This window comes from Anguilla anguilla, chromosome 10 (assembly GCF_013347855.1).
Source record: "Anguilla anguilla isolate fAngAng1 chromosome 10, fAngAng1.pri, whole genome shotgun sequence".
NCBI lineage: Eukaryota > Metazoa > Chordata > Actinopteri > Anguilliformes > Anguillidae > Anguilla > Anguilla anguilla.
In genome coordinates, this window is record NC_049210.1 from 3,828,205 (window position 1) to 3,855,099 (window position 26,895).

The 26,895-nt window shown below is 48.7% G+C and overlaps 1 protein-coding gene across 2 annotated transcripts in view; it reads left to right on the plus strand.

Moving 5' to 3' along the window:
- Window positions 1-1,852: 1,852 nt before the first annotated feature.
- LOC118206643 (coronin-1C-A) overlaps window positions 1,853-26,895 on the plus strand; it is a 53,944-nt gene continuing 28,901 nt past the window's right edge. Inside the window, exon 1 of one of the 2 annotated variants that reach the window (XM_035379562.1) lies at window positions 1,853-2,957. In XM_035379562.1, the coding sequence (XP_035235453.1) occupies window positions 1,889-2,957 (1,069 nt within the window). In that variant the 5' untranslated portion in view covers window positions 1,853-1,888. Of the gene's footprint in view, window positions 2,958-6,970; window positions 7,135-26,895 lie in introns of those variants that run through there. The other variant, XM_035379564.1, reaches the window with a different exon arrangement.

Consider the following 26,895-nt stretch of genomic DNA (forward strand, 5'->3'; position numbering starts at 1 on the left):
GACCAAAGAAGGTGCTGCTTCAGCTGCTTCAGAGAGCCAGGCCCGGGGCGAAATGGAACATCTACTCGGGGGAGAAGCGTCTCACCGGCGAGAGAACCTGGGCGGCGACTGCCGAACTGACACAACTTCAGACCCGCTCGCAGAACGAGCCGGCAGTTTAGACTCTGTGGGGGGGCACTCTGCGGAGCCGGGCCAGGAGGAGTTTGAGCTCCGTGAAGAGGAGGCGGCTCGGAAGGAAACCAGTTCCCAGCATGCGATCCACACGTCTGAGATCGAAGTGTCCTTGAGGAACCCGTCACCTAAAACGGGGACCCGTGAGGACGGCGGTGCCAACGTGCCGGCGGAAGGAGGAAGAGACCGGGACCTGTCTCCCGGTGCGATAACAGAGACCGCCGGAGGGAAGGTCTGCACGTTTCCTGATCCACCGCAGGAAGCTGCTGTATTTACCATCCAACATCCGAAAGAGAGGGAGGCCAGGCACCTCAAGTCCTCACAGGAAACCCTGGAGGTCGACGCTCAGGCAGAAACGGGGGCAACCAGGCCCCAAGATTGTCATACATTCAAAGAGTTCCAAGGTTTGCTGGGAGCTGAAGCGGAGGCTCGGAGTTCGCACCAGGATACATGCGCCACAGAATTTCCTCAAGGGGAACAGTCCTGTCATGTGGATATTCACAAGCTTTCTGTTGACGAAAGTAAGGGTGCCCAGCAGATAGCACAAATGCATTCTTCAGCGGAAGGTCTCCAAGCTCCTCATGTTGTGGACGAGGCCGCTGCTTCCAAACATCTGCAGGAAGACGTTGTGGAACCTCAGCTGCATGGGGAAACAACAGAGCAAGACGATGCAAAGACAAGCAGGAACACCGCATCTGACCACGTGACAGGAAACACAACCTTAAACCCACCTGAACAGGACTGTCCCAGCTCAGAGGAAAACGCTGACGGTGCGATTTCATTCACACATACCTCACTGAAAGAAACCGACTCTAACAGGATGCTTCCATCGTGCCTCAAAGATAATGAGCATGCAGAGATGTCTGCAGGTGTTCAGCATGGAGATCTAATTCATGACAATCCTGTTTACTCATGCTCACCTGATACAGAAAGAGACCCCAAGAATGAAAATGACATATTAGCTACAGAGATACCTCAATTGGCAGGTGTTGGATGGTCATCATCAGTCATCCAAAAGAAAGAGACAGAGTCTGAAACGGCTGTACAAGAAAATGATAAAACCACTGAAACGCTACCTGTTGTGATGGAGCTCGGTCCTCCTGGTGAGGACACACAAAATATATGCAAAGATTCAATGTCACGTGTAATGAGGCCAATGAACTTTGACCAAGCTGACTCTTTGTGGAGTAATGCTGACGCCGGATCGACCGCGCCTCCCTCCGCGAATGCATCAGAAGAACTTCAGCTCGGACAATCGGCCACGCCGACTCCCACAAACCACAAGGACTGTGAGCCATCAGGGCGGAATTCCACACTGAATGCTGACGAGAAGCCATGGGGTGGCGCAACAGGGGGTGTCGCCAACCGCAGAGCTGACACCAACCCTGAGAAAATGGCAGAAGCATCAGATTCTTCCAGGTCAGAGGCGCCATTTATGGACAATCTGTTCAAAGAAGCCGTTGTCATGAGAATGCAACAAAACAGAATGGAGGCCGCGACCGCCCCGACTCCTTCAGAAACAGCACTGTCTGAGGCAGCGGCCATTTCTGAGGACCACCTGCATGCCGCAGGCAAGCAGAGACAAGGGGCGGATCCCCTTCCACACGGGCCGAAGACAGGAGAGGTTTCGTCGTCAAATCTCGTCACAGATATTACAACGCTGAGTCTATATGATTTGAACAAAGACGGCTCAAGGAGCAGTTATATTGGTGGAAAGATGCTGTCTACCTCTGTATTTACACAGAGTCCAGTGGACTCTTTGCAAAGCAATAATGATGACCACCAACAAAAACAGACTGCAGGTACGCAGTTGGAAGAAATGCCTGATGGTGACACTGAGTTTGCCTGTCCATCACCAAAGAACAAAGTCTTCCCAGAGTATCAAACCAAAGCACTTAACATCTCAAATACAGATGTTGCGCATTCTCAGAATTCAGAAATTTATGTGACGGACTCTGTTGCGTCGACACAGAAAATGGGAAAGATAGAGAGCGGGTCACCACCATTAACAGAGGCCTTCCCAGAGGAAACCCATCCTAGTCCATCTGACCAGGACAGCCCTGCCTTCGGGAGTAAGGGTGATGGAGGAGCCGTCATGTCTTCCTTGATTTCCATAGCAGAGGATGCTTCTCCACACCCACAGAATCCCAAAGAGAGTCAGAGAAGCGAGAGACCCCCAGAATTGCTGACGGACGAAAAGCAGAGTCGTGCCACCGCTCATGTCTCTCTCCCAGAGACAACCAAGGATCATCCTCAGGAAGACACAACGTCGCCCCCGGGTGCCGCACATTCAGCGTCCTCAACGGAGATGGGTGATAAAGTAGATGATCCTCGGCCACCTGTGAATCCACACGCTAACGGAAAGGCTGTCCCACAAGTTCCGCCTGGGAGCGGAAGGAATATTTCGGAACATCGCCCGCAGCCTGAAGACAAACAGAACGAAAGAGCCGAAAAACTCAACAGTCGACGGGACGGAAACTCGGGGGCGTCGTCGCCGAGCGACGCCGAAAAGAATCGGGCGGTCCAGTCGGGCCAGGGCTCCGCTCCGGGGAGAGAAACGCTCCAGGAGGCCACGAGAACCAGGCCCGTCTCCGAGCTCATAAAGGAGACCATTCAGATGCACGAGAACATCAAGCAGCAGGACAGGGCGAAGAGGCCCGAGGCGAAGCCGGACGGAGCGCTCGAGCAGGGGCAGTCAGTGAAGGTAGCGCAGATGAAGAAGGCCTTCGACGTTCCCAAGAAGTCTCCGGAAAAAGCGCCCGAGAGGAAGCCCTCGGTAAAAAAAGGTAAGGCACGCCTTGCATTCCTAAGGCATTCCATGAAAGATTAATAGAGATGACAAACTTATTTGTTTTGAAGTAGAAAAGATGAATAGAGACCATTTAAAAGGTTACACTTCAAAGTAGAACCAACGAAAATAAAAATAATGAGTGAACCTGAAACAACAGAAAAGGTGAACAATTATAATTGGCATTATGGAGCGTGTCGATACAATATAAATGAAAAACAGTGGCCTGTATTCAGTCAAGATTAGTCTAACTTGGCAGATTGGTTTTGGTGATTACTGACCTCACCAAACTTTATTTTTGAAGAAAAACAATAATTCTTGCTTTTGTCAGTCAAAGTTAAGGACTGAAGTTGATTGAAAGTCAGCCAGTTTTTATTTTTCGCCTTCTTATTGGTTGACATGAGATAAGCATGAATAATCATAACCTAGGGCCATTCTTCAGGTAGAGGCAATTTTCAGGGCAGAGCATCTTGTGAAATCTAACTCCAGGATGCTGCAGGCAACTGGGAAACAGTCACCTTTTCACCAAACTGCAAACAAAAACGGTTAATTGATTTTAATTCATCTTACTGACACATAAAATGGTTTTACCTACACATGACGTGGTTCACTGTTGTGATATTTTTTTCAGAAAGAGATACTACCGCATGAGTATAATGACTCCTTGTCAGTGAGTCTTCTATTCTGCATGCTTGAGTAATGTGATATAGCCGGGTGGACATATCTGTAAATATAGGTGAACCACACAGCTGTTCTGCAGTGGCATCATCAACAATAAACAATCACATAAGCAAGTACATTGGGTAAGATACCACTTTTAGGTCAAGACATACAAGCATTATACTGATGAATCACAAGAAATGTGTAAGGTTCCTGAGAGAAAAACTGAACAACAGAATTGTCTCTTTTTCTCTCTCACACATGCATGCACGGACACATACCGACACACACACACACACACACACACACAAAATAAAATAAAGAAAGGGGAGGTTGTGGCTGTCTGAATGACCTGGGCCAGCCTATGTGATCAATCACATACGCCTCAGCTGGGAGGCAAAGGAATGGATGCTTGCATGTACTGCTGTCCTGTCTCTGGCTCTTCCTGGCCCCCAGTGTCATTATTTCATGGCTCGTGAGTGTTTCAAACCGACGTTTAAACTTCTTTAAACTGTTGAGCACGGCCTCCTTTGTCTTCTGCTTGGTTAGGAACTGCGGCAGTTACACTAAATTTCTCTCACTGTGTGACTACGGCCTTAGAAATCCTGGACAACTCCATACCGTGACTCAGTCGCTTTGATAAAATTCCACATTAATGCTCACAGACTTCTTTTATATTAGCTTTCCCATCTTAAAGGACCTCCCCAAGGGGTCTGTATTAGCCAACGGTTTTCAGTATGGATGATAATGCTGTTCTCCTCGAGCGTCAGAGGCACTTAAACCTAGACTGCACAGCAGCCAATTGTGTCCAGGCAACATACCTTCACTTCTTGATTTACACGAGAGGAGTTTACTAGCAGAAAGAGCATTGACAGTGAGCTGCAGGCTCGCAGTGAAAATTGCTTGATACCTCTGAGGTGGGGATTCTCAAAATGGAAGAATGTACTGATGAATCAATCAGCCCTCTCAGCTCAACTGTAGAAATTATGTGGTTCCTTTTCTTAAATTCCTTTCAAACCCCCCATTATTATCCCAACACATTCATTGCTCTGGCTCATCTCTGAATGTCTGGCTGAGAATGGATGGTGACACATTTATTTTCCTTATGCTCCCTGAGGTCTGAACGAGGACGACCAAATAGACAGATTCTACAATTTTGGCAATAAACTAGGTTTCCATACACTCGTTTATATTTCTGTTTGCCGTTTATCTCAACGCACGTGTGGGCAGAAATTCAAGATGCACGCGATCAAACTCAACGCTAATTATGTGTAACAGTTCATGGTTTCATTGTTAATACAAATTATAAAAAATATACGCATAAATAAAACTAAAAATGGCTCCACCTTGTGGCAAACGTAAAAACGGCATTTTGATAAGGGCAGCACGTCACAACACAACAGCACGTTACTGTGCAAACATGAATAATTCGTGAGCAGCAATAACAATAAGGGAAGTGCAATGATGAATCATTTTCAAATACAGAACAGCACTAAATAGTCACAGACATCGCATTATGAACAAACGAAGTGCTGAAACTGTTGTTTGAAACCACATCTGACTGCAATAGAATTTCACCTCATACATATTATTATACAAACTTCATATATATTTTTATATGTAAACTTGCTTCTAAACATTGGAAGGGCCATTTAAAACATTTATATTATTCATTTTTCAGTTAATTAAGTTTATAAAATTATATTTAATGTATGGAATATTACTTGGAAGAATATGTACACATTTCTGATGACTAATTACCAATAAACCTCTCATTTCTACAATAGATTGTGTGAAGGCAGAGCTTAGAAGAAATAATTTAAAGACAGATGCTTGAAAAACCAACCATCTCAGGACAATTTCTGCACATAGGCTATATAGCAGCATTGTGTTTTCTCAGAGTGAAACCATTTCAGTGGTTTCTCAGTCTGGCTCACAGACTGTGATTTATGCTGGATTAAAAATGTACACATTTTCTAAATCTTGGGAAACATTCATCGATAGGCTTGCAGACTCTCAAAAGAAACTAACCACGAGCAATAGGAAAAACAAAGTGATAATATCTTACCAAAACAGTGTTTAAAACTGGAACTCTTTTTTTAATTTTTTTTTTTTTTTTTAAATCATCAGCACTTTGTTCCACAACCATATTGGGGCATATGAGGGACTAGTGACAATATCCTGAACATCACAGGTATTATAAAACTTGGTTTAGGTCACAAAAAGAGCAAGGTACAGTTTCCATTAGGTTTAAATATTTGTTTATATGAACCCACACCGCCCTCTCCTGAGGTCATTGGCTTAAAATATATCCAAGGTAAAAACAAATGCATGCATTCACCTATTTTTCCTAACCTCAACTGAGTAAATGCCATCTGTTTTGGTGGCTTGTGCAAAAATGTATTTTATTTTGTTGGAAATTCTAAGTTAAAAAATGTAGACAGTTTACTCTGGTTTTTTTTTTTTACCCTACCATTTCCTAATTTGGGTAAAAATCGGCGAGGCTATGGGAGCGCAATCATTTCAGTGAGTCACTTTTCTAAATTGGTTTATACACGTTTTATACACCTTCCAGAGTTCCAAACAGTGCGTCACTACCTGTCTGGTTTTTTTGCGCACGTGACCTTCCCATAAACATATGATTTTTTGATTTTTGTAAAAGACGCCTTTATTCGCCTTAGCTCTGTGTTTCCATAAGGCAAAAGGTACTGCACTTTGAGAGGACGTTTCACCGGTAAGAATGCTGCAACGTGTACAAGAGCAGGTCAAATATGCCAGACAAGCTGAAGCATGTAGGCTACCCAAACCAGGGGTCGAGGAATTCCCACGGGTGCTTGGGGACAGAGTATGGACAAAAACGGCAGATTACAGGCGATTTGCTTGTGCTCAGTGCTTGTTTACGACGTAAATATCACTACCTTGAAATGTGTATACAAAGTACTTCAGTCGCTTTTCATTATTTGCGTGCAGTTACATGGCACGCAAGCTTTATAATTAGTCCATGAACGAGTGGTCTAATGTTAATTCATGCTATTAGCAAAGTAAACACAATTAGACAGTACCTAATAATAGAATCCCTTCCGTGTCAATTCAACACCCATAAGAACCAGCTTGACACGACTTTTGATCGAAAGGAAGACAGGACATCACTGCTCATTAGCGTTTCACACGGACGCTGACCAACGCTATGGCCATTCTTCCTTGTATTATTTCAACACCCGCCTTTCGTTTTCAAGGGTTGGATGTGGCGCGTCGTAGGGACGCGTGATTGGCGCTCCTAGCTGCCGCTCACCAAAATTCCGAACGTGTTTCGTTCAGGCACGTGGAGGCGGGGAAGAGCCAGGGCGTAGCTTCCGGTGCGTTCGTGCCAGGGATCTGGAAAAAAGAACAGGCGAATTAGCTAGCTACCAGCGGCTGCGGCAGGGAGGAAACGAGCGGATAAATCATCAGCAGGAGAAATACTATTTTAAATTATTTACACTGTTCATCGGGGATATTTTACATTGATTGAGGAGGTAAGGATTGACGTCTGATTTTACGACTGGATTTCAAATATATCTTGGATCGATTTGGAGGCATGTGGCATGCCCAGTGATTTTTTTCTTGGGTTTCACAGAAAGATGGGCTAGCATGCTACGCTAGCGAAGCAGCAGTTCAGTTCTGAGCATCGAAGCTTTTACAGCTGCCAAATGAGAGCGTTTTGAGGTTTTTCATGGTAGCAGTACGTAGCATATGAAGCCTTGGATGCATGTACTTTTCCTTCTGGGTTGTTGGAAATCCAGCGTGTTCGCTATCCTCATCTCAGAAGGGCTGACCATATAGCTAGTGCCAGGAATTCGGTCAGCACTTGGGGAGTTCGGATTTGTAGTGAGAAAATGAGCTAGGGCTTGTCCAAATGAATACCGGGTAAAGGTGTTGGCTCGCACACAGACGCCAGTGAGTGGGCAGGCAGTGTGTTTTCTATTCCTTTCTGTGCTGCCGCTCAGCCAGTTTGCGACGTAGCTAGTTTGTTACTTCTGGAAACCTGGCCAGGTTCAGCTCAATAGCTCGCTACGGAAACGAGGGATTGCAACAGTCCCACGGAACTATTTTGAACCGCAAAGCTGGTTAGCAAACACTGGCTTCCTTGGTACTACATTGTCTTTCTGTCCTGTGTGGACTCGTCCGTCATCGAGCCTGCAACTACTAGCTACCAAGCCAGATAACTCGTTAAGACTGTGCTATGAATTCGGGTTAATCGGGGAAACTCAAATCCAGAGAGAAAGTTATAACAAATGTGGCTATGCTTTCCACAGTGCTGTTACAATGTGGCGAATATCGCCGGTCTAACTGAGTTTCTGAGGGAAAATCAAGCGCTGCATTTCATTATGTGGAGTGAATTAATGGTCGCCAACTAGCTCAAAATCAATTTATCTGCACGAGACTTGACGTAGCCTACAAGGCAAATCATATTCAGGTCATATTTTGGTCGGGGTGTGATAATATGAGCAGGTAATCCAAGTTATAAAGATAATCAGCCTGCCACCTTGTCCTTATTTGTTGGTTGTTAATGCACCACATGCTCGTGTCCAGAGGTGTGTCTGACAGTGGAAAACGGTTATGTAATCCATTCTGAATTCCATTCCTTTGTTTTTTGAGGTGAAATAATTCGAATGGATTTGGTATACTCGATGCAATGAATTGTACAGTCTTTCATAAAATAATATCGCGAAGAAAATAGCTACCGAGAGCTGCCCATACCATTCGCTGTTGCGCTTCTGGCACGGTACTACAGCGAGCGGAAAGTAGTGAACATTACGTGACTGGTGACAAATTATGAAGTCCACTCGGCCAAATGACGCGTGTAAATAGACTTTACGCCGATCGTGAACCGTGATGAGTTTGGCTTTTGTGTGTAATGCTGTCCATTAACAAAATGTCAGGCCGGGCATTGTAGCACGCCGGCGCGGAAACGAAAAGGGGTCACGTATGGAATGGACTGGGAGCAAATGCTAGCATGTAAATGACTGAACTGTACACTTCGTATGTGGCGTTTTAAGAGCGGCTCGGCTAATCATTGACCACCCCCCTAGTTTCTTCGCTGTCATCCATGACATGAAGCAGTACACTACGGTTATTTAAAAAAAGTTGAGTGTGCTATGTCCAGTAAGTATGCTTCCCTTGCAAAATCAAACGAGTTTGGTGGCGGTGGTGACCCCACGCAACCTCGCGGATGTTTATACCCACGAACAGCCTATCTATACGCTTAGCTAGGTCATATTTGCACGGTAAGCAGACTTGCCTATGCTGTTGGTCAGTCCTTTTTAACGGCTGCTGTTCCGTTTTGCATTTGGTTAGTTTTATTTGGCGGTTATGGGTTAGATGACATACACTAGTTATGTTTTTGTTTGTTAATATGATGACCAACTGTTCATTTGCATGCACTGGGCAAAAAACAATACCTCACGCAGCCTCTTTGTCAGTTTTTCATGACATAATTTTATGATGGCCCAGGACTACTCTCAAGTTCTGTACTTGTAGAACAATTGGCATCACCCAATGTCCAGTGACTGAGGTTGATTGAGTTCAGATTTGCGTTTGGGCAGTGCATTGTGGGATATGGTGTTTCTTTGAACACCACAGCTAATTTGTTCTTTGACGTAGTGTTAATGCTCACGGTCTGTGAGAATTCGAGAGGAGGACCCGTTGGACAGGGCGCAAAGCATGTTCGCTGGTTTTCCCGGATGCTTGACGTGTCTGTCGCCGCGTGCTCTCGGTGGATGATTGAATGCTGTCGGCCTACTTAAAACAGCACTTACATGAGTGGTGATTGCCAAAGTTTACGAGTCTTCAGTCTGTCTGCATTTGCGATTTAGAGAGTTCCTGTTCCTCTGTGAGGTGGGACAGTCCACTCCAAAGTTTACCTGTGTGAAAAACTGGTTGGATGGGGGGGATATATTTATAGTTATAAGTATATTCTCTTCCAACAAGCTATTCCATTTATGGCTTTTCCTTGCCAGCAGGAAGTGTGGCTACAGGCTGGGTTAGTTGGGCGCTGGCACTGGCCCTGACACGCCTGGCTGGGACTGCCGTAAGAGATGAATCCTGGCAACGTTTGTCCGGCTCCGTTGCAGACGCGCCGTGGTAGCGCCACGGTCTGTTGCCACGTGAGAAATGGGTCAGGGAGGGTGCTCGGTGAAATTAGCCGTGATATGTAGGGATCTGTCTGCTGGGCAGTCTGGGGGTTTGTGGAGCGGAAAACGCGAGCGGAGAGGGGGTCCTCGTGCCAACTCGCAGGATTCGGGGCGTCCATTTGGAAGCTGCGAATTCCTGCGACTTCACCCCCAGTATTTATGATTTTACCACAGATTTGCATTCCTCCTTAGCGAATGCCTCGCATTCTTTGTGTGTGAAAGGTGGGCTGCATCTCTGCAATCTGCGATGGCTCTTCAGCGTGGAGCGGAATTTGAATCTCTTTGCATATCTAGTCGCTTCTCGGTTCCCGAGATCACGTTCAGTTTTGTTTGCCTCCAGTATGTCCATGGACTCCGAAAGGTCTCTCCCCCCCACCCCCAACCCCCAGCGCCCCCGCCCCCGCCCCTTTTGCTCCCTGACCTTTAAAGGGAAACTTCGGATGTTTGAAGATTGTTAGAGGAATTCAGACTAACCCAGGGCTCATCTACTACAGCATAAATAATTAAACTCGTCCAGCAGTGCCCAAATCTGAACAGGAATGCCTGATCCCTTTCTTTACAGTCTGCAGCACAGTGTGTCAGACTAAAAAAAAAAGATAACACTGGTGCCACTGGGATGGTTTAAGAGAATTATGAAATTAGGACTGAACAGGTTCTTGGCTTTTTTTTTTTTTTGGTTGACGGGTGGCCTGGGTTTAAAGAACAGGCAACACGACCTGCAGTAGCTCATAATATTTAAGTATTAAAAGGCCTTAACGACAGAAATTCTGTAATTCTTGTTGCCGTGGGAATGCGCTTTATGGTGCTCGGCCTTAGGGGCAGCTGTAGGCCCGTGCCCCCGGCCTTCTCACTACTCTGTAACGCAATACCCTGTGGGTCTGCAAAAATGCGAGCCAAAGTGCTTTAAAAAAAAAAAAAAAAGAAAATGTACAAAATTTCACTGCTGAGAACATCTGGTGAAATCGGCCACCGCTCTGACCATTACAGATTTGGGGGGGGGGGGGTAAAAGAGAAGGGGGTGTCCTTTAGCCTGACTGTCTTGTGACGTAAGGATCTTTTAACATGAAGAGGAAAACAATGCAGGCCTAGCACGAGACCCTGCATTTGCGACTGACAATTTTTTTGAAAGTGGTGCGAAATTGCAGTGGGTCTTTGCGTGTAAAATAAATAAATAAATAAATAAAATATCTTCCCTGATTTTCTGTTCCCAATGACATCACTTTTGAGAAATGCACTCAATTTGTGCAACAAGATCTTTGCTGGCTTAATTGAGCCTATTGATTTTTGTAGTGTATAGATTGGCAAGAAGATGTTTTTTTTTTGGGGGGGGGGGGGGGGGGGGGGGGATTAGCCTTTAAGGGGGGGTTGAGGAATTGGCCAACCCCCGTCTCTCTGAGCCCCAGGCAGCCTTTCAGAAAGGGGGCTGTGGTGCGGGACGAAATCTCAGGTGTTGGCGGGGATACGGTGGAACCTCCACAGGGAGTGGCATTTTCTGGCCTGAAACGTGAGTCATTGTGGACGCAGGATGCAGATGGCCCTTGTATTGCTCAAAGCGTATAGCCTGGTATTGCCGTCGAGAGTATTTAAGGTGGAGGGCTCTCTTTCATTCCATCCCGCAGCACCTGTTTTTTAAAATTTCCACCTTAAGACCTGTCCATGAGTCTGTGAAAGGTGTGGCGCCTCTCCACGTTGATACAAGGCGTGTCTGCGGCACGAACCTAGGCTGAACCTAGCCTAACCTCTCTCAGAATTCGACGTCTTATCATATTTCAGCCCTGAGATTCCCAGCGCTATTCCTGATCTCTGTCAGCTCTGAGATTTTAGGGAGCGAGAATCCAAAGAGCTCGGGACTTAAGGGGATGAATGCACTCGCGTTGAGCCTCTTGGCAGAGCGGTTTTAAGCGATATTGCCAGGTAACACTGAAGTAAGTTTTCCACGTGTGTTATGGATTAAGTGTAATGTTGAAATGGCTGTGGGTTTAGACACGGGATGGGTGGAAACGGTTTTGGGACTATTGTGAACTGCAAAAAAGTATTGTTGTCGGTCATTAGAAGCCTTGTTGAGCTGCAAGCTGTTGATCCCTTGGGATCTTTTTTTAAAAAACGTTACTTCCCTGAAACCTGCTCTAACTCCAGCGGGGAGCTGACAGGCTTGCATAAAAAAAACGTGCACTCTACTGTTAAAGCTTCGTCACAGTCACAGATGTTACTTTTGTCTGTTGTTAGCAATTGCTAAATAACAATGGATTTAGGGTGCTTTTATGAGGATGTTTTGGAAGTCTTTGACCCCCTGAGTCCTCTTGCGATAACCGTTTGTGCTTGACGGTGGTCAGAGTGTTTGGGTTTGTCAGTCTGAATGATGAATAGCCCAGATCTAGGGGAATGCTGGTAGATTCTTCCAGCCTGATTCACATTTGTGATGCTTGGCCAAATGCGCCCGCTGATACCAGTGTTTGGAGAAGTGTGCGTCTGCCAATTAAAATGTATGCTTTCCGATAGCTCTCTGGACCCTTGTGTGTCTCCTAGCAACAGCACTGCTCTGTGTTGACAGTGGCACCAGCGGTCAACGATGATGCAAGAGAGATGATATGAGGAAAAAAAAAACCCCCCCAAAAAAACAGGATTAAGTGGGGGAAAAAACTTAAATCGCTTCAAGTGGAAATGCTTGTATACTTAACGCTTCAGGCGTCTTGGTTGTTTTATGGCCAGTTCTAGGGTAGAAGGGTAGATGATTAGGGCACAAGCAAGCTGATTTTGAGAATGCAACGTGGGAATTAAGTCCAAGTAAATATGACATACAATACCTAAGAACAATGCTGGCCATGTGAGCGTGCTGCAGTGAAAAGATCCATAGGGCAGGATCCCGTGTATTGATCCTGTTCCATCGTCTGAGCAGTTATTGCTGCTTGAGTACAGGTATCAGGTGACGGGCTTGCCTGGGTTAATCTGGTCCACTCCCAACGCATTTACAATGTTTTTTGTGTTTGTTAAAATGTGTGAAATTTCCCTTAAGGAAACTTCTCTCTGTCCAGTATAGAGGGGTTTCAGTGTACAGTGCTAATGGGGTGAGAATCCAACTAGCCTACAGAGGAAAATGGCTGAACGTGCGTTGCAGTAAATTCCTGTGTTTTTGGCGTTATTTTCTTCGACCTTGGATTCTCGTGATCCAGGCCTAATTTCTGAGAACGCTGCAGCGGTCGCTGCGCAAGAAGTTTGTCTTTCCCAGGAACAGGTAGCTGAGATTTATCCTCGAGTCAATTTTTCAAGACTGTAATGCACTGAGTGGGATGGTGTCCCATCAGATGGGTAATCAGATTTACTGCCACTTCCACTTTCCTGCACTTAATCTGCCACTTGACTGATGCAGTTTACCGCTTTGAGAAACGCTCGTGTGGCTTGCCTTAGCAGGAAAGCTTTATTTAAAAGTTGTACTTTACATTACACAACAGCTCTTTCACAGTGTTCAGTGTTCAAGGACATATATTACAGCCCTGCACTTCATACATCATAGGATTGGTCCACATTACATGAGAAGGAAGAATCATCACCCACAGATGCAGAGTGATCCTTCATAGGGCTGATGCCAGGCAATGCGTTGGTGCCCCCTTAAATTAATCCCTGGATAATTCACAGGAGTTCGTTTTTTGGTTTGAGTTAGTTTGGTTGATTTCGTATTCCTCGGGGCAAATGTGATTTGAGTCATTCTTATGAAATTTGGGGGGGCGGGGGTGGGGGTGCGGAAAGTGAGTCTGCTCTTGTGTGACGCGGGTTGGTCAGGCCTGTACAGAAACAATAGTGAGATCTGGATGAGCTGTTATTGAAAATATCCCCCCAGTGCGCCATGTGGTGCCACAGAGGAAGCTGAAAAGTACGCTAAGTTTGGCCTGAGGGCCGCGGTGGTTTAAAACAATGGCCAATGGGCGCATTTCGCTGAATACGGTGGCCCCCCCTCATTCTGCTCAATGCTGTCACGAACGGGCGGGGGGGCGTGCAGCAACAAAGCTTCAGAGCGAATGACCAGATGAGAGAGACTCGCCTTATCTGTCAAGAGAGAAAAGTTGAAAATCTGGGTGGAATTTTATACGTACAATGGTGCTCTGTGGGGATTTTTTTGTGGTGTTGTTTTTTTTTCTCCCTTTTTTAGCGGCTGGCCCAGGGATTTAGGAGGCGTCAGTGTGTACGTTTCCCGCTGACACAAAGGCTGGGGTTTCCAAGCACATGGAAGACATTGAGGCAGAGGACAAAGCTGATTGGCTGTAGCTCCCCCTGTACGGTCGTCCACTCGCGGTCGATTGGAACAATGGCGGCCCGTTCGTCTCGATCGGAACACCGTCAGACAGGCTAGGCTGGCTGATGTCAGCGCTCGGTCAACATTCCGTCTGTGACCCAAAAACTCAGACGGTAACTCTAGTTTGTTTTTGTGGAACAGTTTCACAGTAAGCCTGGTAAATTTAACAAAACTCTTGTTTAAAAAAAAACAAAAAAAAAAAAACACCAAAAAAACCTTTTTTGGTATCAAATTCCTGTTCTTGGCACAGCAGCTGGATTGAGACGCTGGAGGCCTTCATTTTGTCTTCCTCTTGACGTGAACGTTGGAGGTTCCAGCCTGTTTGCCCTTCGGGGAGTCTGCTGAGGTGCCAGACGGTTTGAAGACGCGTAGCTAGATTGAAGTGACATCAGGTTGAGGTTCCCTCGGGCAATGCATGCATGGGGCGGGGGGTCGGGGGGGGTCGGGGGGGGGGGGCATACCATCCCACAGCTGCACACAGACTAACTACACCGCTGTGCCTTTAAAAGCCTGGCCTGGCCTCCACCCCCTGCCCCCCCCCCCCCCCTCACCCACCCCCTTGACTCAGCCCATCCAGATGAGGAAGTTGGCCTATATTCCGTCATTATTAAAATGGATATCCTCCTGTCGGAGTATCCTGTTTTTACACGGGCTTATTAGCCGAAGGGGAGCGTGTGCAGCAAGGCACAGGCCCTTTTTCTTTTTTTTTCAACAACCCTCGCTGAGAATTGATTTACTGTTCAGTCCCACACACACACACACAGACACACACACAATGGAATTCTCCTCTGTTTAATGGGTGGAATCTCAGGTGTGTGTGTGTGTCGACCTCCGTCAGGGTAGTTTCGGGCCTTCCGCGACAGGTTTCCCCCCCCCCCCCCCCCGTCCTTTCCTTTCCTTTCCTCCTCCTGCTCCCTGACGTTACGGCGTTCGGTCCGAAACGTGGGCTAACGCTAACCGTGCCGTCACAGGAGCCAGAGAATGGAAGGGCCCGGCGCAGATTAGGCAGCGGCGGCGGCGGCGGCGGCTCGAGCTCCAGCTGAGGAGTGTTACCCGCACTGCCGGCGTTCGGCGAGCCGGGCGGCTGCCGGTAATTTACCGCTCTCTCCCTGCTAGCGCTGGGGCTAGTGGGCTAGTGAGAGTCTACAGTCAGATGTGATCCACAAACTGCCTGCTGTTCCTCTTTGCCTGGCGGTGTTTCGTTTGTTTCCGCACCTCATGTCCTGTTGATTTTCTTTTTATTGTTTTATTCTTTTTATACTGTTGATTTTTATTTATTTATTTTTTAACCTGTGTTCCAACGGCCTGTTCTCATCCAAATTTCATCCAGCTGGCTAAATGTCAGTGAAGGCTAATTGTAAAAGGTTGGCTTCACGCTCACCTGTGGATCCTTTGGCCTCACAGGTCGTTCGGCAGGAAGTGCGCGACGCGGTCGCGTGTCGCGGTCGCTTGGCACGTCTTTGACTGCATTAGAGCGGTTTGCTTCTTCTGCCTCGTCTGTGGGAATACAAGAATGCTAGCACGTTAGCACGTTAGCCACGAGACTGATTCGATCGTCCATATGGCGAGAGGGCAGGGCAGGGCAGCGCTCTTGAGTGACATGTTGTACCAGGATGGAGCTCTTGGGCCTTTAGTCATGAAGCACCTCACAGTATTAATGCTGACCTGAGACCAGCCTTTCTCTGTCTGTACGCTGATCGTATCCATTATAAGCTGAAAGATTAAACTGATCCTAGATCAGCTCTCCTGCTCTATATAAAAAACACTCTGCTACCTTGCAATATTGCTCTCTCAGTACTATAGTGTCCACTCCCTTGGTGATAATGGCTTTATCAGCAGCTTCTCGGTGGAAACCGGAAATGGTCGTCCTTTTGTTTTAAACGTGCTCCGTGGTTTTCCTAAAATAAAACCACAGGATACATTTCATACGTTTTGTGCTGAGCTTGAAAAGCGTGCACTTCCTGGTCTTGGTGTGACCTTCACGGTTCAGGGTTTTATCTTCAGACGCTGAACTTTAGCGAGATTGCCTGAGCTCCAGAGCCTTTGTGAATCTTTCGCTCTGAAACGGAACCCTTGCATGACTGCCTCCGCCCAGCGACAGGGGAATGCGCCACTCAACCCGAGCCGTCCAATAGGCCTGCGCCCGGAGCTGTCTGCGGCGAATTTAATTGGCTGAACACGACAGTGCCTGCCCACCATTGAAGCTCCCCCACTAATCCTGTCTTTTCAACACTGAGGATGATGTCACAACTTAGGCAGGGGAATGTCAGTCACCTAAATACTGTTAATGGTGTGTCTTCGTGTCTTAATCCGTCTCTCAAAAGCCACTCAAAATGGATCACGTTGCTCTTTAAGGAGCACAAAATGACAGCGGATTTGAATACTGGATGTATCTCTGGATGTGTCAGAGACTTGAGAAAATAACTGATAGTCCCTTTCTTTCCTACCTCTGATGGCAGCAGTTCTGTTTTTTTTTTAATTCTGGTGTTCTCTTGTTGTTCAGCTGTCTTTAAAACAGGATGTGGTGTGGGGCCGGTGTTCTAATGTACAGATAGTGTTGGTGTGCTGTGGTAGTTGGTTTTGCAGTGAGACATTTTTTGTTTCTCAGTGATAAACGTGCCGTAACCCTGTTGGCCTTGGAGGGGAATGGGGCTGGGGAATGGGGCTGAGGAGTGGGGCGGATGTGAGGGCTTGGGGGGTGGTGGGGGGGGTAGGCCTGGAGGTTTTGGGGGGGGGGGGGGGGTGCAGGAGCGGTGGAGGCTGTGGGTTGGTTGCAGGAGAGTCGAAGGCTGTGGGTTGGTGGGTGGGTGGGTGGGTGCAGGAGAGATTGAGGCTGTGGGTTGGGGTGGCTGGGGGTCCAAAAAAAGGAAAAAATGTCCCGAAATATAATTAGAAGCTGATAAGCTTCATTTCCTGCTTTTTGACAGCATGCAGGATATTTTTTTATTTTTGTGGTGCATCCAATGCCCGGTACCAAAGTAGTGAAGCATTAAAAATAAATAAATTCCTCTTTTTTTTTTTTTGCTGTGTATAATAAACTAACAAATATGTATATCCTGTGAGGTGTACTGGAGCACTCGCAAGGCAGGCGTTACCATGCCAACAGTGCTGTCTCACGAGCCTGTGTGTGTCTGACCAATGGGCCGGCTGTGCATGGAGAAATCGAACCCCTGTCCCTGGCGAACAGCTCTTTAAGCAAAGTGCGGTTCCATCTCTCCCGCTCAGCTCCCAGCATTCCCGGGGAGTGGAGTGGGGGGGCGGGGGGGGTCTCTCAGTCAGGCAGGTCATGAACTCTGGGAGACGTCTGAATCGCTTATGCGAACGCGTTTGCTAAAAACACATCGGAGCGCGTTTGTTGACACTGTCGTGTCGGGAGCCCCCCGGCTCCCCCCTCGCAGTCGGATGCCCCCCCCCCCTCCCCCACACACACACACACCCCCCTCCCCCCCAGGAGAGCCCCGTCTCCTGTGATTAGACTCGCGGAACCCAGACCACACGTGACTGGAGAGGTGTGAACCCCGGAGGTCACGGACCGTGTGGGTGTCAGAGACGGGTCAGCCGCTGTCCTCTGCTCTGACCTGGATCTCCACACCCGGGCGTGTGTGTTTGTGTGTGTGTGTGTGTGTGTGTGTGTGTGTGTGTGTGCCATACTGTATGATCATGTGACCCTCTGGGTTCGCAGTATTACTGTACTTGCTCGGTTACTTCCCCGTCTGAGTCGGGGTGGAGGGGGGGGCGAGGGGGGGGAATGCAGTTTGGCTCCACGCACGCAACGCGAGGCCTTGAATGCACAGTGTGGGGAAGTAATCTGTTTTTTTCATCCCACCCCCCCCCCCACATCGGGGTGGAATCGCCGCCATCTCCCGCGCGCGGTGAACTGCGCTCTCTGTGTACGCCTCCGCGTGGAATACCTCACCACTGAATTTCCCGCTAGTCGGGTACGGGGAACGCACACACGCAGGAGCTGTTACGCGCCGTTCCCCCACTTCCTGCGGCGTGATTAGCAGAGCTCTGGAGTCTGTGTGTGGTAGCGGGTAGCACTTTGCCACATGTGCACACCAGAGGAACATGGAGCTGCAGGACAACAGCCAGCTAACCTACCGCCAGCTGCACACTCACAGACCTGGGAGTTACTGGTAAAAATGACGGAATTCACCGGGCGCCACCGACAGACCTCCCGGGGTTCAGAATCTGCAGATTCGCGGTTTCTTACGCTTTACGATTTTTTGAGACGTGTTTAATAAAATAAAAGTCTTCCCCCCCCCCCCCCCCCCCCCCCAAAAAAGAGATGGTGGGTGGTAATGCAGAACCCTGTCGCAACGCTTTAAATTTACGCTGCTTCCTGTTTCACCTCGGCAAGAGGGGAGAAAGCTCCCTTTGGAAGAGCAGGGTTGTTTTGGAATGTGCTTTTCAAAATTCAAAGTCAGTGTTCTAGAACTCCCATCACTTTCAATCTCCGGTAGTGATTGTGACATCAGCGTTGGAATGTTCCGTGAAGAACACTCTAACCGCCTACTCGTGATCTTAGCTGGGTGCTGACAGGTCTACCTGTCTTTCATGCTGGCGCGGAGTTTGACATGGCCCGCATCTGCGAATCCCCCCCCCCACAACCCTCTTTTCTCCCACGGTTGCCAGATTGTGCGTCTCTGCCACGCGTCAGTGTGCATTGTGGGAAGCGCGCTGAAAGCTTTGAGGTGCCGTCTTGTCGGCCTGTTCGCTTGTCGCGTTCCTTCAAAGCGAGAGGCGCCATCTTGCAGGAACCGAGCGGATGACTCTCTCTGCTTTATCTTTCTGAGCGGGTCCAACCGGGGAGACCAAAAAGAGATTTCGCTTCAACAGGCCTTTTTTTTCTCTTTCTTATTTTGGTGGACATCTGCTTGCCTGCTGTGAATATTTCCATCGATGGTCGTTTTTGAAACAAAACGCGTTTGATGTGGCAGCTCCAATTCGCCCTGTTTTCCATTTATTCCGGCGGAATTATTTCGGGAAAACTTGGCTAATTGATAAAAGAACAAACGGGGGGGAGGGGGGGGGGCTTCCGCATTCCGGAGCATTCCCTCCCAAGCGGTCCGCCGTGCCCGTTCTTCCAGGCGCTCCAGGAGCTTGCTCCGGCCTTGCAGTCTGTTCCCAGAATTCCAGGATGGCGTCATGGTTTCTGTCCAGTTTACAGCTGGCCTGTAGGACAAGGAGTGGGTGTGGGGGGGGGGGGGTGGGGGGTGTAAAAGAGGGAATAATGTGTCTTGGTGTCAATTTTCGCAGTACACAATGTCTTCTGAAGTGGATGTTGTGCCACGCTCATAAGGTCTGACCTAACTTGGTTCTGGAATTGCGCAACTACAAGCCCCGCCCACAGCACTGCTGCTACCATGGCGACACTCCAACATTCATTCAGTTTTTTCCTTATGGATTATGGAAGTTAAAAGGCTAAACAAATAAAAAACAAACAAAAAAAATTCCTTAACGGATCAATGCAGCGCTTATCTTGGGCCACTTTTAAGGAAAGTAACTCCTCCTCAGGCAAAAAAAAAAGGAAGAAGAAGCCTCAAACTTTACATGCCGATGCAGTGGAGTCAGTGCGCCAGGAAGCCGTAAACGTCTCTTTATGAAGCCGCGAACCCGTCTGCATGTTGGTTTAATTTCCCGAGCCGTGGATTCCAGAAACCCCGCCCCCCCCCCCCCTCGCCTCGTGACAGCCCGTCGAGCCTTCGCTCGCTCGCTCGCATCCTGCTTCCTGTGGCGGACGGACGCGCTGTCATCAGAAGGCCCTCGCGGCTTCTGATTTCTGAGAGAAACGGGCCCCGGAGTCCTGCCCGTGCCCTTATATGGTAGCGGTTCTGGAGACCGGGGTGAGGCTTAGTCTCGCCGCCGCGTGCGGGGTTGCTTTGGCAACCACGGAAGGTATTTGCGACGGGTCGTCCGTTATTCGCGCTGAAAAACGCACGTGTCGAAATCGTGGTGGCCCTTCTCCTGCTAGCCGCGCCGCTGTCCGCTCCTGGGTTTTCCAAGACAAGCTCGTGGAGATTTTGGAACAACTGCTTTTTTTTTTTTTTTCGTCTGGCCTCATCCAGGTTTTTGTTGTTTTCTTTCTTTCTGTTTTTTTTTCTTTCTTTTTCTTCTCTGCTAATCCATCTAGAGAAGCCGCTTGTCTGATAACCACCGGCCCTGCTTTCTCAGAAGTTCCGGGCCTCTCTTCAAAAGGGTCGTAGCAGTTGTGCGCTCTCTATAAATAAGTGCTCGACATATTTCAACTTTTTGCTACACATAAAACAAGCATTTAAAAAAAAAATTAAATAAATACTTCCCTGAAAATATGTGATTATGTATTCTGTGGTAAACGGAACTTCTTGAACAAAAGTTCTGCTGAAGAACAGTGCCCTGCTGGAGGAGGAAGTGAGGCCTGGATACGCAGCGAGGAATAACGGGTAGTGATTATTTATGAGTTTACGGAATTAATTCTGGGTGGATCTTTGGTGACTTCCTGTCAGGCTTGGACATTGTGAAAGAGCTACAGGTAGACTGTGGTTTCACCATTCTGACTAAGCGGTAATTCTGAACCAACAGTGGCCTTTGGAACATAATATAACATACCTTGCATTATAACTGCTAATGAGAACCTTTATTTGGCTGTTTGCTTACCAACACATTCAAAATAGGCCCAAGGTGCATGTAATTGGCCAGTCGGATAGCTAATTATTGTAGTCGTACACGCCCACAATTGTGACTCTGTTGCCAGGGATTGCGCAATTTCTTAAATACCCAGGAATTACGTAAGAGTGTGGTGCCATGCACGGAGATGGAACCCGTAAACACAGACATGAGAATGTGCTCATATGCTCGATTTCATAAACCGACGCATGAAAACGGTAAAGGAAATTTTTTTTCGACAGGTGAAAGAAGTTTAGGCTTCGTACAGTGAGGTGTGCAGTACTAGTCCACTGAAACCAGTTGATTTGCCTTTTCTGAAGCGGATCGATTATTTTATTTTTTGTACTTAAAAGGCCATTCAAACTCTGTGCCCTCACTCGTCTGACTCCACCTCTGTTTTGAATGCGATTCAACCCCTCCCGACTCCTCCTTTTGGAATTTTAGCGATGTTGCTAGGCAACACTTTACTGTTAGTAAACGGCTCCTTGACGAGCTTACTCTACAACCTGGCAGAGGAGCTGAGGTGATGTTTCAAATTTGGACATCGGTGAGTCATCGGTGTGAGCTGACAGGGGATTTTTGTCCTTTTTTTTTCTTTCCCCCTCTCACTCTCTCTGAGAGTTGTGTGTGTGCCCCACCTTACACACACACACAGAGACAGACGCGCACACACACACGCACGCACACACACACACACTCAGACTCACACACACTCACTCAGACACACAGACAGACAGACACACACACATACCCACACAGTCCCCCACACACAGACACCCACACACACACACACTCTGCAAGGAACCATAACCAAATGACATGGTGAGCAAGAATGCTGAGCCTGATTACCCAGCATGCAGTTCACCACCAAGGAGTGTCTTCACCTTGAATTCCAGTGCCCAGGCCTGTCCTGGGCCTCTAGGTAAGCCCTACAGGGCTCTGCTGGAGGGGAGATGAAGGCTAATTTGGTGGAGTTTTGCTCTCGCTACATTTTCAGGTTTTCACAGCCCAGCTGGCGGTAGCTAATATTTTTCACAAAGTTTCCAACACGTTTATTTGCGCTTTGTCTGAATTTTTTATTTGAAGGCGTCTCCTAGATGCACCGCTGGTGATAAACTGGTCGTTTTTGGCAGCAGTGGGTTTCCCTGGCTCCTTATCGTGCAGGAGCTGCATTTCGGGATGCCCTCGCGCAGGTGTGCTAAGCGACTCTGCGGTGTGTGCTCTTACCCCGCTCGCGGGGAGGCCGTGAAGTCCAGTAAATCTCACAGCGCTGTGTCACCTCGCTCTTCCGCAGCTCTGCCTGGTGTGGCTCGGGAAGCTCTGCCTTTCACCCGCAGTGTCGCGCCCCCAGTCTTCACGCCCTCTCCTTGTGCACCTCGTACACTGACCCCAGAGGGGTCAGGTGAGCGCAGCGGTGGAAAGGACATCGCCATGGAAACGGTGGGAAGGGACAGCGCATCGGAAAGTTTTCCGACAGTGGCGCACACGCCCTGGTAATCCCAAAACCCTCGGTCCACGGCCCTCATCTTTCCTGTCTTTGTGATTGTGCAAAAATGTTTTTTTTTATTTTTTTGTTGGGGGGGGGGGGCGGTTGTGTCTTGTTATGAACAACCTAGAATCTCTTTGCATCGTTTCACTGGCTGGTACACAAGTTGTTGTCATAGCAACAGCGACCAGTTTATGGGGAAAACGGAAACTTTGAGTCCGAAGCGTTTTTTTGGGCTGATTTCGATGGTGACCACCTTTTGTTTCTGAATTCCTGCTTGAAGCTGATCCCTGCAGCCATAATTACAGCACAGGCTATGATATTACAGTGACAAATCCCTGAGAGAGAGACGTTCAGCAAAAGCCAGAAATAACATGTTTTCTCACAATAGAGCTGGTTCCCCACCAGCCCCCGAACCCCCCGTCTTCAAAACATTTTCCTTTGGAACCAGTTCCCCTTCCCATGCATAGGTGTCCCAGCTCGGAGCCGGAATGGAGGGGTCTCACGGCACAGAGCTGGAATGGAGGAGTTTAGCAGTTCAGAGCCAGAATGGAGGAGTTTAGCAGTTCAGAGCTAGAATGGAGGAGTTTAGCAGTTCAGAGCCGGAATGGAGGGGTCTCACGGCTCAGAGCCAGAATGGAGGGGTCTCACGGGCCGGAGCAGGAAAGCGGCTCTGTTCAGGTTTCTTTTGACGGTGTGGCTGCGAGGCCAGCCGCAGCGAGAGGAAGTGGCGTGTAACCGCCGTGACCCCCCTAAAGCCCGGGGGGGTGGGGGGGCGTCCCAGTGCCGCTCGGCAGTGGAGCCGGAGCCGCCCAGTCTGTCTGGGGAGGCCGTCGTCCTCGGAAAAGAGGGGACGCTCTCGCTCGCTTGTTTCCGCCCCCCTCTGCCCCTCTCTCTCCCTCTCCCTCTCCCTCTCTCGAGCCGCTCCGTGTGTATGTGTGTGTCATACAGGATATCAGGCCTGTTACCAGAGAGCTGTGAACGGGGGGCTGCTGCTGCTGCAGTGGCGGGTTTCTCTCTCCCCGCGTGGATATCCTGTTTTTCCCCACCGCAGCTGCAAGCCAGCGCACTAAACCCGCTGTTGGATAACTGGGCGTAGATTGCCATTCGAAAGGTGTGACTCTCTCACCTTAGGCCTGTGTCCTCTCAGAGGCAGGAACGGCGATGGCAGTTGGCAGTTGGCGGTTGGCGATCACGGCGGTGGTTATTCTAGCTAGTCGGAGTAGCAATCGCGATCGCGATAGCAGGCCGAGGGTTTTTACGAGGCCGCTTCCTGTTCCTGAGGAGCCTTTGCACTTTGCGCGGTGATTAATGGCGGCGGTAGACAAACCCCCGTGTGGGGCCGGAGACGCCGCGGTCGTACGGGGGGGGGGGCTGGCGAGGCCATAAACGCACAGGAGCCTCGCCCAGGCGGGGGGGGCAAACAAACAGCGATAAGCACAAAAGAGCTGGTCTGAGCCAATCCGAGCCACGCCCTGCTCCGAGCCACGCCCTGCTTGAGCCACGCCCTGCTCGCTGAAGAGACTCCGGGGGCCGCACGTACGGGCCGCCACCCGTGGGTGCCGTCGGTGTGGAATTCTGGGAGCTGAAGCAGCGACGACAGGCCGGCAGTCTGCCGCACGGCCCTTATCTGGAGGCTCGGCTCTGCGCCGCGCGGCGTGGCGTATCTCTCTGTCCACATCTGCCCGCGAAGCCCCGCCCCCCTCCCCTCTCCGCTACAGGAAGGGCTTCCTGCTCCGGGGCCCGTCTGGCTCTACTTCCTGTCCCCCCTGCTGCGTGGCTGCAGTGTTGAGTCACGCGCGGGGGGTGGGGCGGGGGGGCGAGTTGGTCTGTTTTCAGTGATGTGCTCCACTGCTACTGTGTCCTGGGGGGGTCTTTGGAGCTCTGCAGCCTGTGCAGCGGAGTGGTGCCTGCCTATTGGTGCAGCTCCGGCCAATCGGAATCCTTGAAAACGTGTGGCCTGCTCCCTTCTGGAATGCTGAATGTGCCTTGTTGTGTAGAGGCATCTCCTTCTGCTGCTGGTTAATGAGGAAGCAGAAACGCCTCAGTGCTGGACTTCATGAATTAAAACTTTTTTTTTTCCTCCTCTCTTTTTTTCTTTTGTGTGACGAGCTTACTCAGCCCCCCCCCCCCCAGCAGGCCCCCCTCCCTCAGATGTTTAAACCGAGCATCTCTGGGTTTTTCTTCTAAAAAATGTGTGAAGGGAATCTTGAATTAGTTGTTATGGAAACGGTGGAAGATAAGTGTGTTAGACTTGAGGAAGTGTAGCGGGCAGTTGGCCCGGTCGAGGCTAGTTTTTGTGTTCCCCATCATCCTGATTTTAGCGCAGTTGATATGCGTGCAGCCGTTTGGAAAGCACAGCGCTTTTAAAGGTAACACCAGAGGAAGTGGAACTCTGCGTTCCGTGTACGTGCATTTTCACAGTGACATAAATTGCCTGATTAGTACAAAAGGAGCATTGTGCTTGCCTTTCGGTTTTTAAAATCATTTTTTATTTCCATATGCCGGCTGTCCCACAGACACACACTCTCTCACACGCACACTCCCACACACACACACACATACACAATCTGCTGAAGAAAAGTCCTGTTTTATTCCTTTAATGATGAATACTGATGACTTGACCCGACATCGCTCAGACAATTCTCACACACACACACACACACACACAGGCAGACACACACACACGCACAATCGGCTGAAGAAAAGTCCTGTTTTATTCCCTTTAATGATGAATACCGATGCCTTGACCCGACGCCGCTCGGCACAATTCTCTTTTATAATACAGTGTGAAGCGAGCGGCTTAAATCGGGCGCATTCAGAAGCCGCTGACGCACGGTTTAGCTCCCGCGTCGCTCGGCGTGGGGGGGGTGGGGCGTGGGGGGGGGGGAGGTGGGGGGTGGTGGTTTTTGTCGAGCAAATCGCTGACTGGCGGGGAATGCCAGAAACCCGGCTGTCCGTGTGTTGTCGTGACAGAGTCGTGGCGAATCGAGCGGAGCGCGACGACGCCGTTAAAAACCTCTCCGTTTTGTCCCCGCGGCACTGATTTCGCCCCCCGGCGAAGCCTAGGTCCTGCCGCCGTCACAAAATGGCGACCCGCGAAGAAAGCTTAAACGCGGTGTCTCGATCGCCGCCGTAGGAAGATCGATTCCGACGGGCGTGGTGAGAAAGGGCACTCTAAAAAGCGTCCGGCTGATATGAAATATTAAAAGGTTGTGCTTTTTTTTTTCTGTCTCTTCTCCATTATTAAGGAGGTCCCTGAGCCCCTTCTGAATTTGGGGCGTAATGCTGTGGGTGGGAAATGGGGGTACGCTCGCTGGAATCCAAAACCTCGGCGGGTTCGGGTTGGGGTGCGCGGTGGCGACCGAGGTTCTTTTCCCCACGGGACGTTTGTGGTCTCTGCCCCTTTGACAGTGGAAATTCTCTCTGAAAGGCCTGGTTCTTTTGGGAGATGGGGTGAGGTAATGGCGGGACGGCTCCTCGTTAGAGATAGGGGATTTGTCCCGCATTGAAATGTCTCAGGTGGGTCGCCTAAGTGTTTGTTTTTTTTTCCAAGTCTCCTATAGAAATCGTCCAAAAAAAAAAAAAAAAAACCCCACCCGCAACACAATTAAAAATGGTCTTTGCGTTTATTGGTACAATTTGGTCAGGAGTGATACTGCATTTCAAGTTTTGACTGCTCCCAGGTTTACGTGCAACCTTAGACACTCCAGATTTTATTTAATCTGCAGGTTTAATACAACTCGGATCGCATCAGCTGTAGCGTCAAATCTACATGCGGTTTTATTTTGAATATTATCCTTGGCAGCAGATTTCTGTGGTATTTAGTGTCACGAAGAGACAAGCAACCAAGATAAGAATTTGTTTGATAAATTTTGGAAGACCTTCAAAGTCGAAGGTTCTCCCCGCAATACTAACGTTCTCGGACCTGTGTTCCTTATGCAGTCCTGCGTTGGGCTGGAATTAGAAAAATGTTCGAAAAAAAAAAACCCAAACTGTAAACTAACGCTTGTCTGGCACCTTGCCGAAGAGGGCTTCCTGTTCATTAGGAGTCAAACAAGGTTCTCCACATGATTGTGGCTTCTAACCCTGAGCCTAAGGGTTATTTCCCTGGTGGAACTTTGCATTCTGTAACTCGATACAACCCAATAAATCTTCTCAGTGGGCTTTTTTTTTTTTTAGAGATCTGATTGGGCCGGACAACAATTTAATTGGTGGTGGTGGAGTTGACCATTTTCCGGGATGGAATGAACCACTGTGTTTTTTCCCTCTGCTTAGGTCATCTTCGTTTTTGTAGGAACCTTTGAAATTTGCCTCAGTCTCCAGGAGCCCCAGGAAAAAACCCATAGTAATGTTTTGAATGTTGGGCCAGAGCCTTTGACGTTCGAAAAACATAATTTGAATATGCAGGTTGCTTTTTTCGAGCACGCCGCTCGAAATAACAAGCTAAACACATTCAAAGTAAATTTAAAACCGTTGACTAGTTTCCATAACAAGTTCTGGTTATAATGAGTTATGAACATCACTTTCCAGACGAGTAGCTCTAGTTTGCCCGGGCAGTTTACTGTAGTTCCCGCTCGGCCTTCTTGTATTCTGGGATTAAACTCACAGTTCATTGTCGTCTGTAATCGTCGGGTTGATTGTTCACTGAAATTAGTTGTAAGTAGTTTTCCATGAAACAACA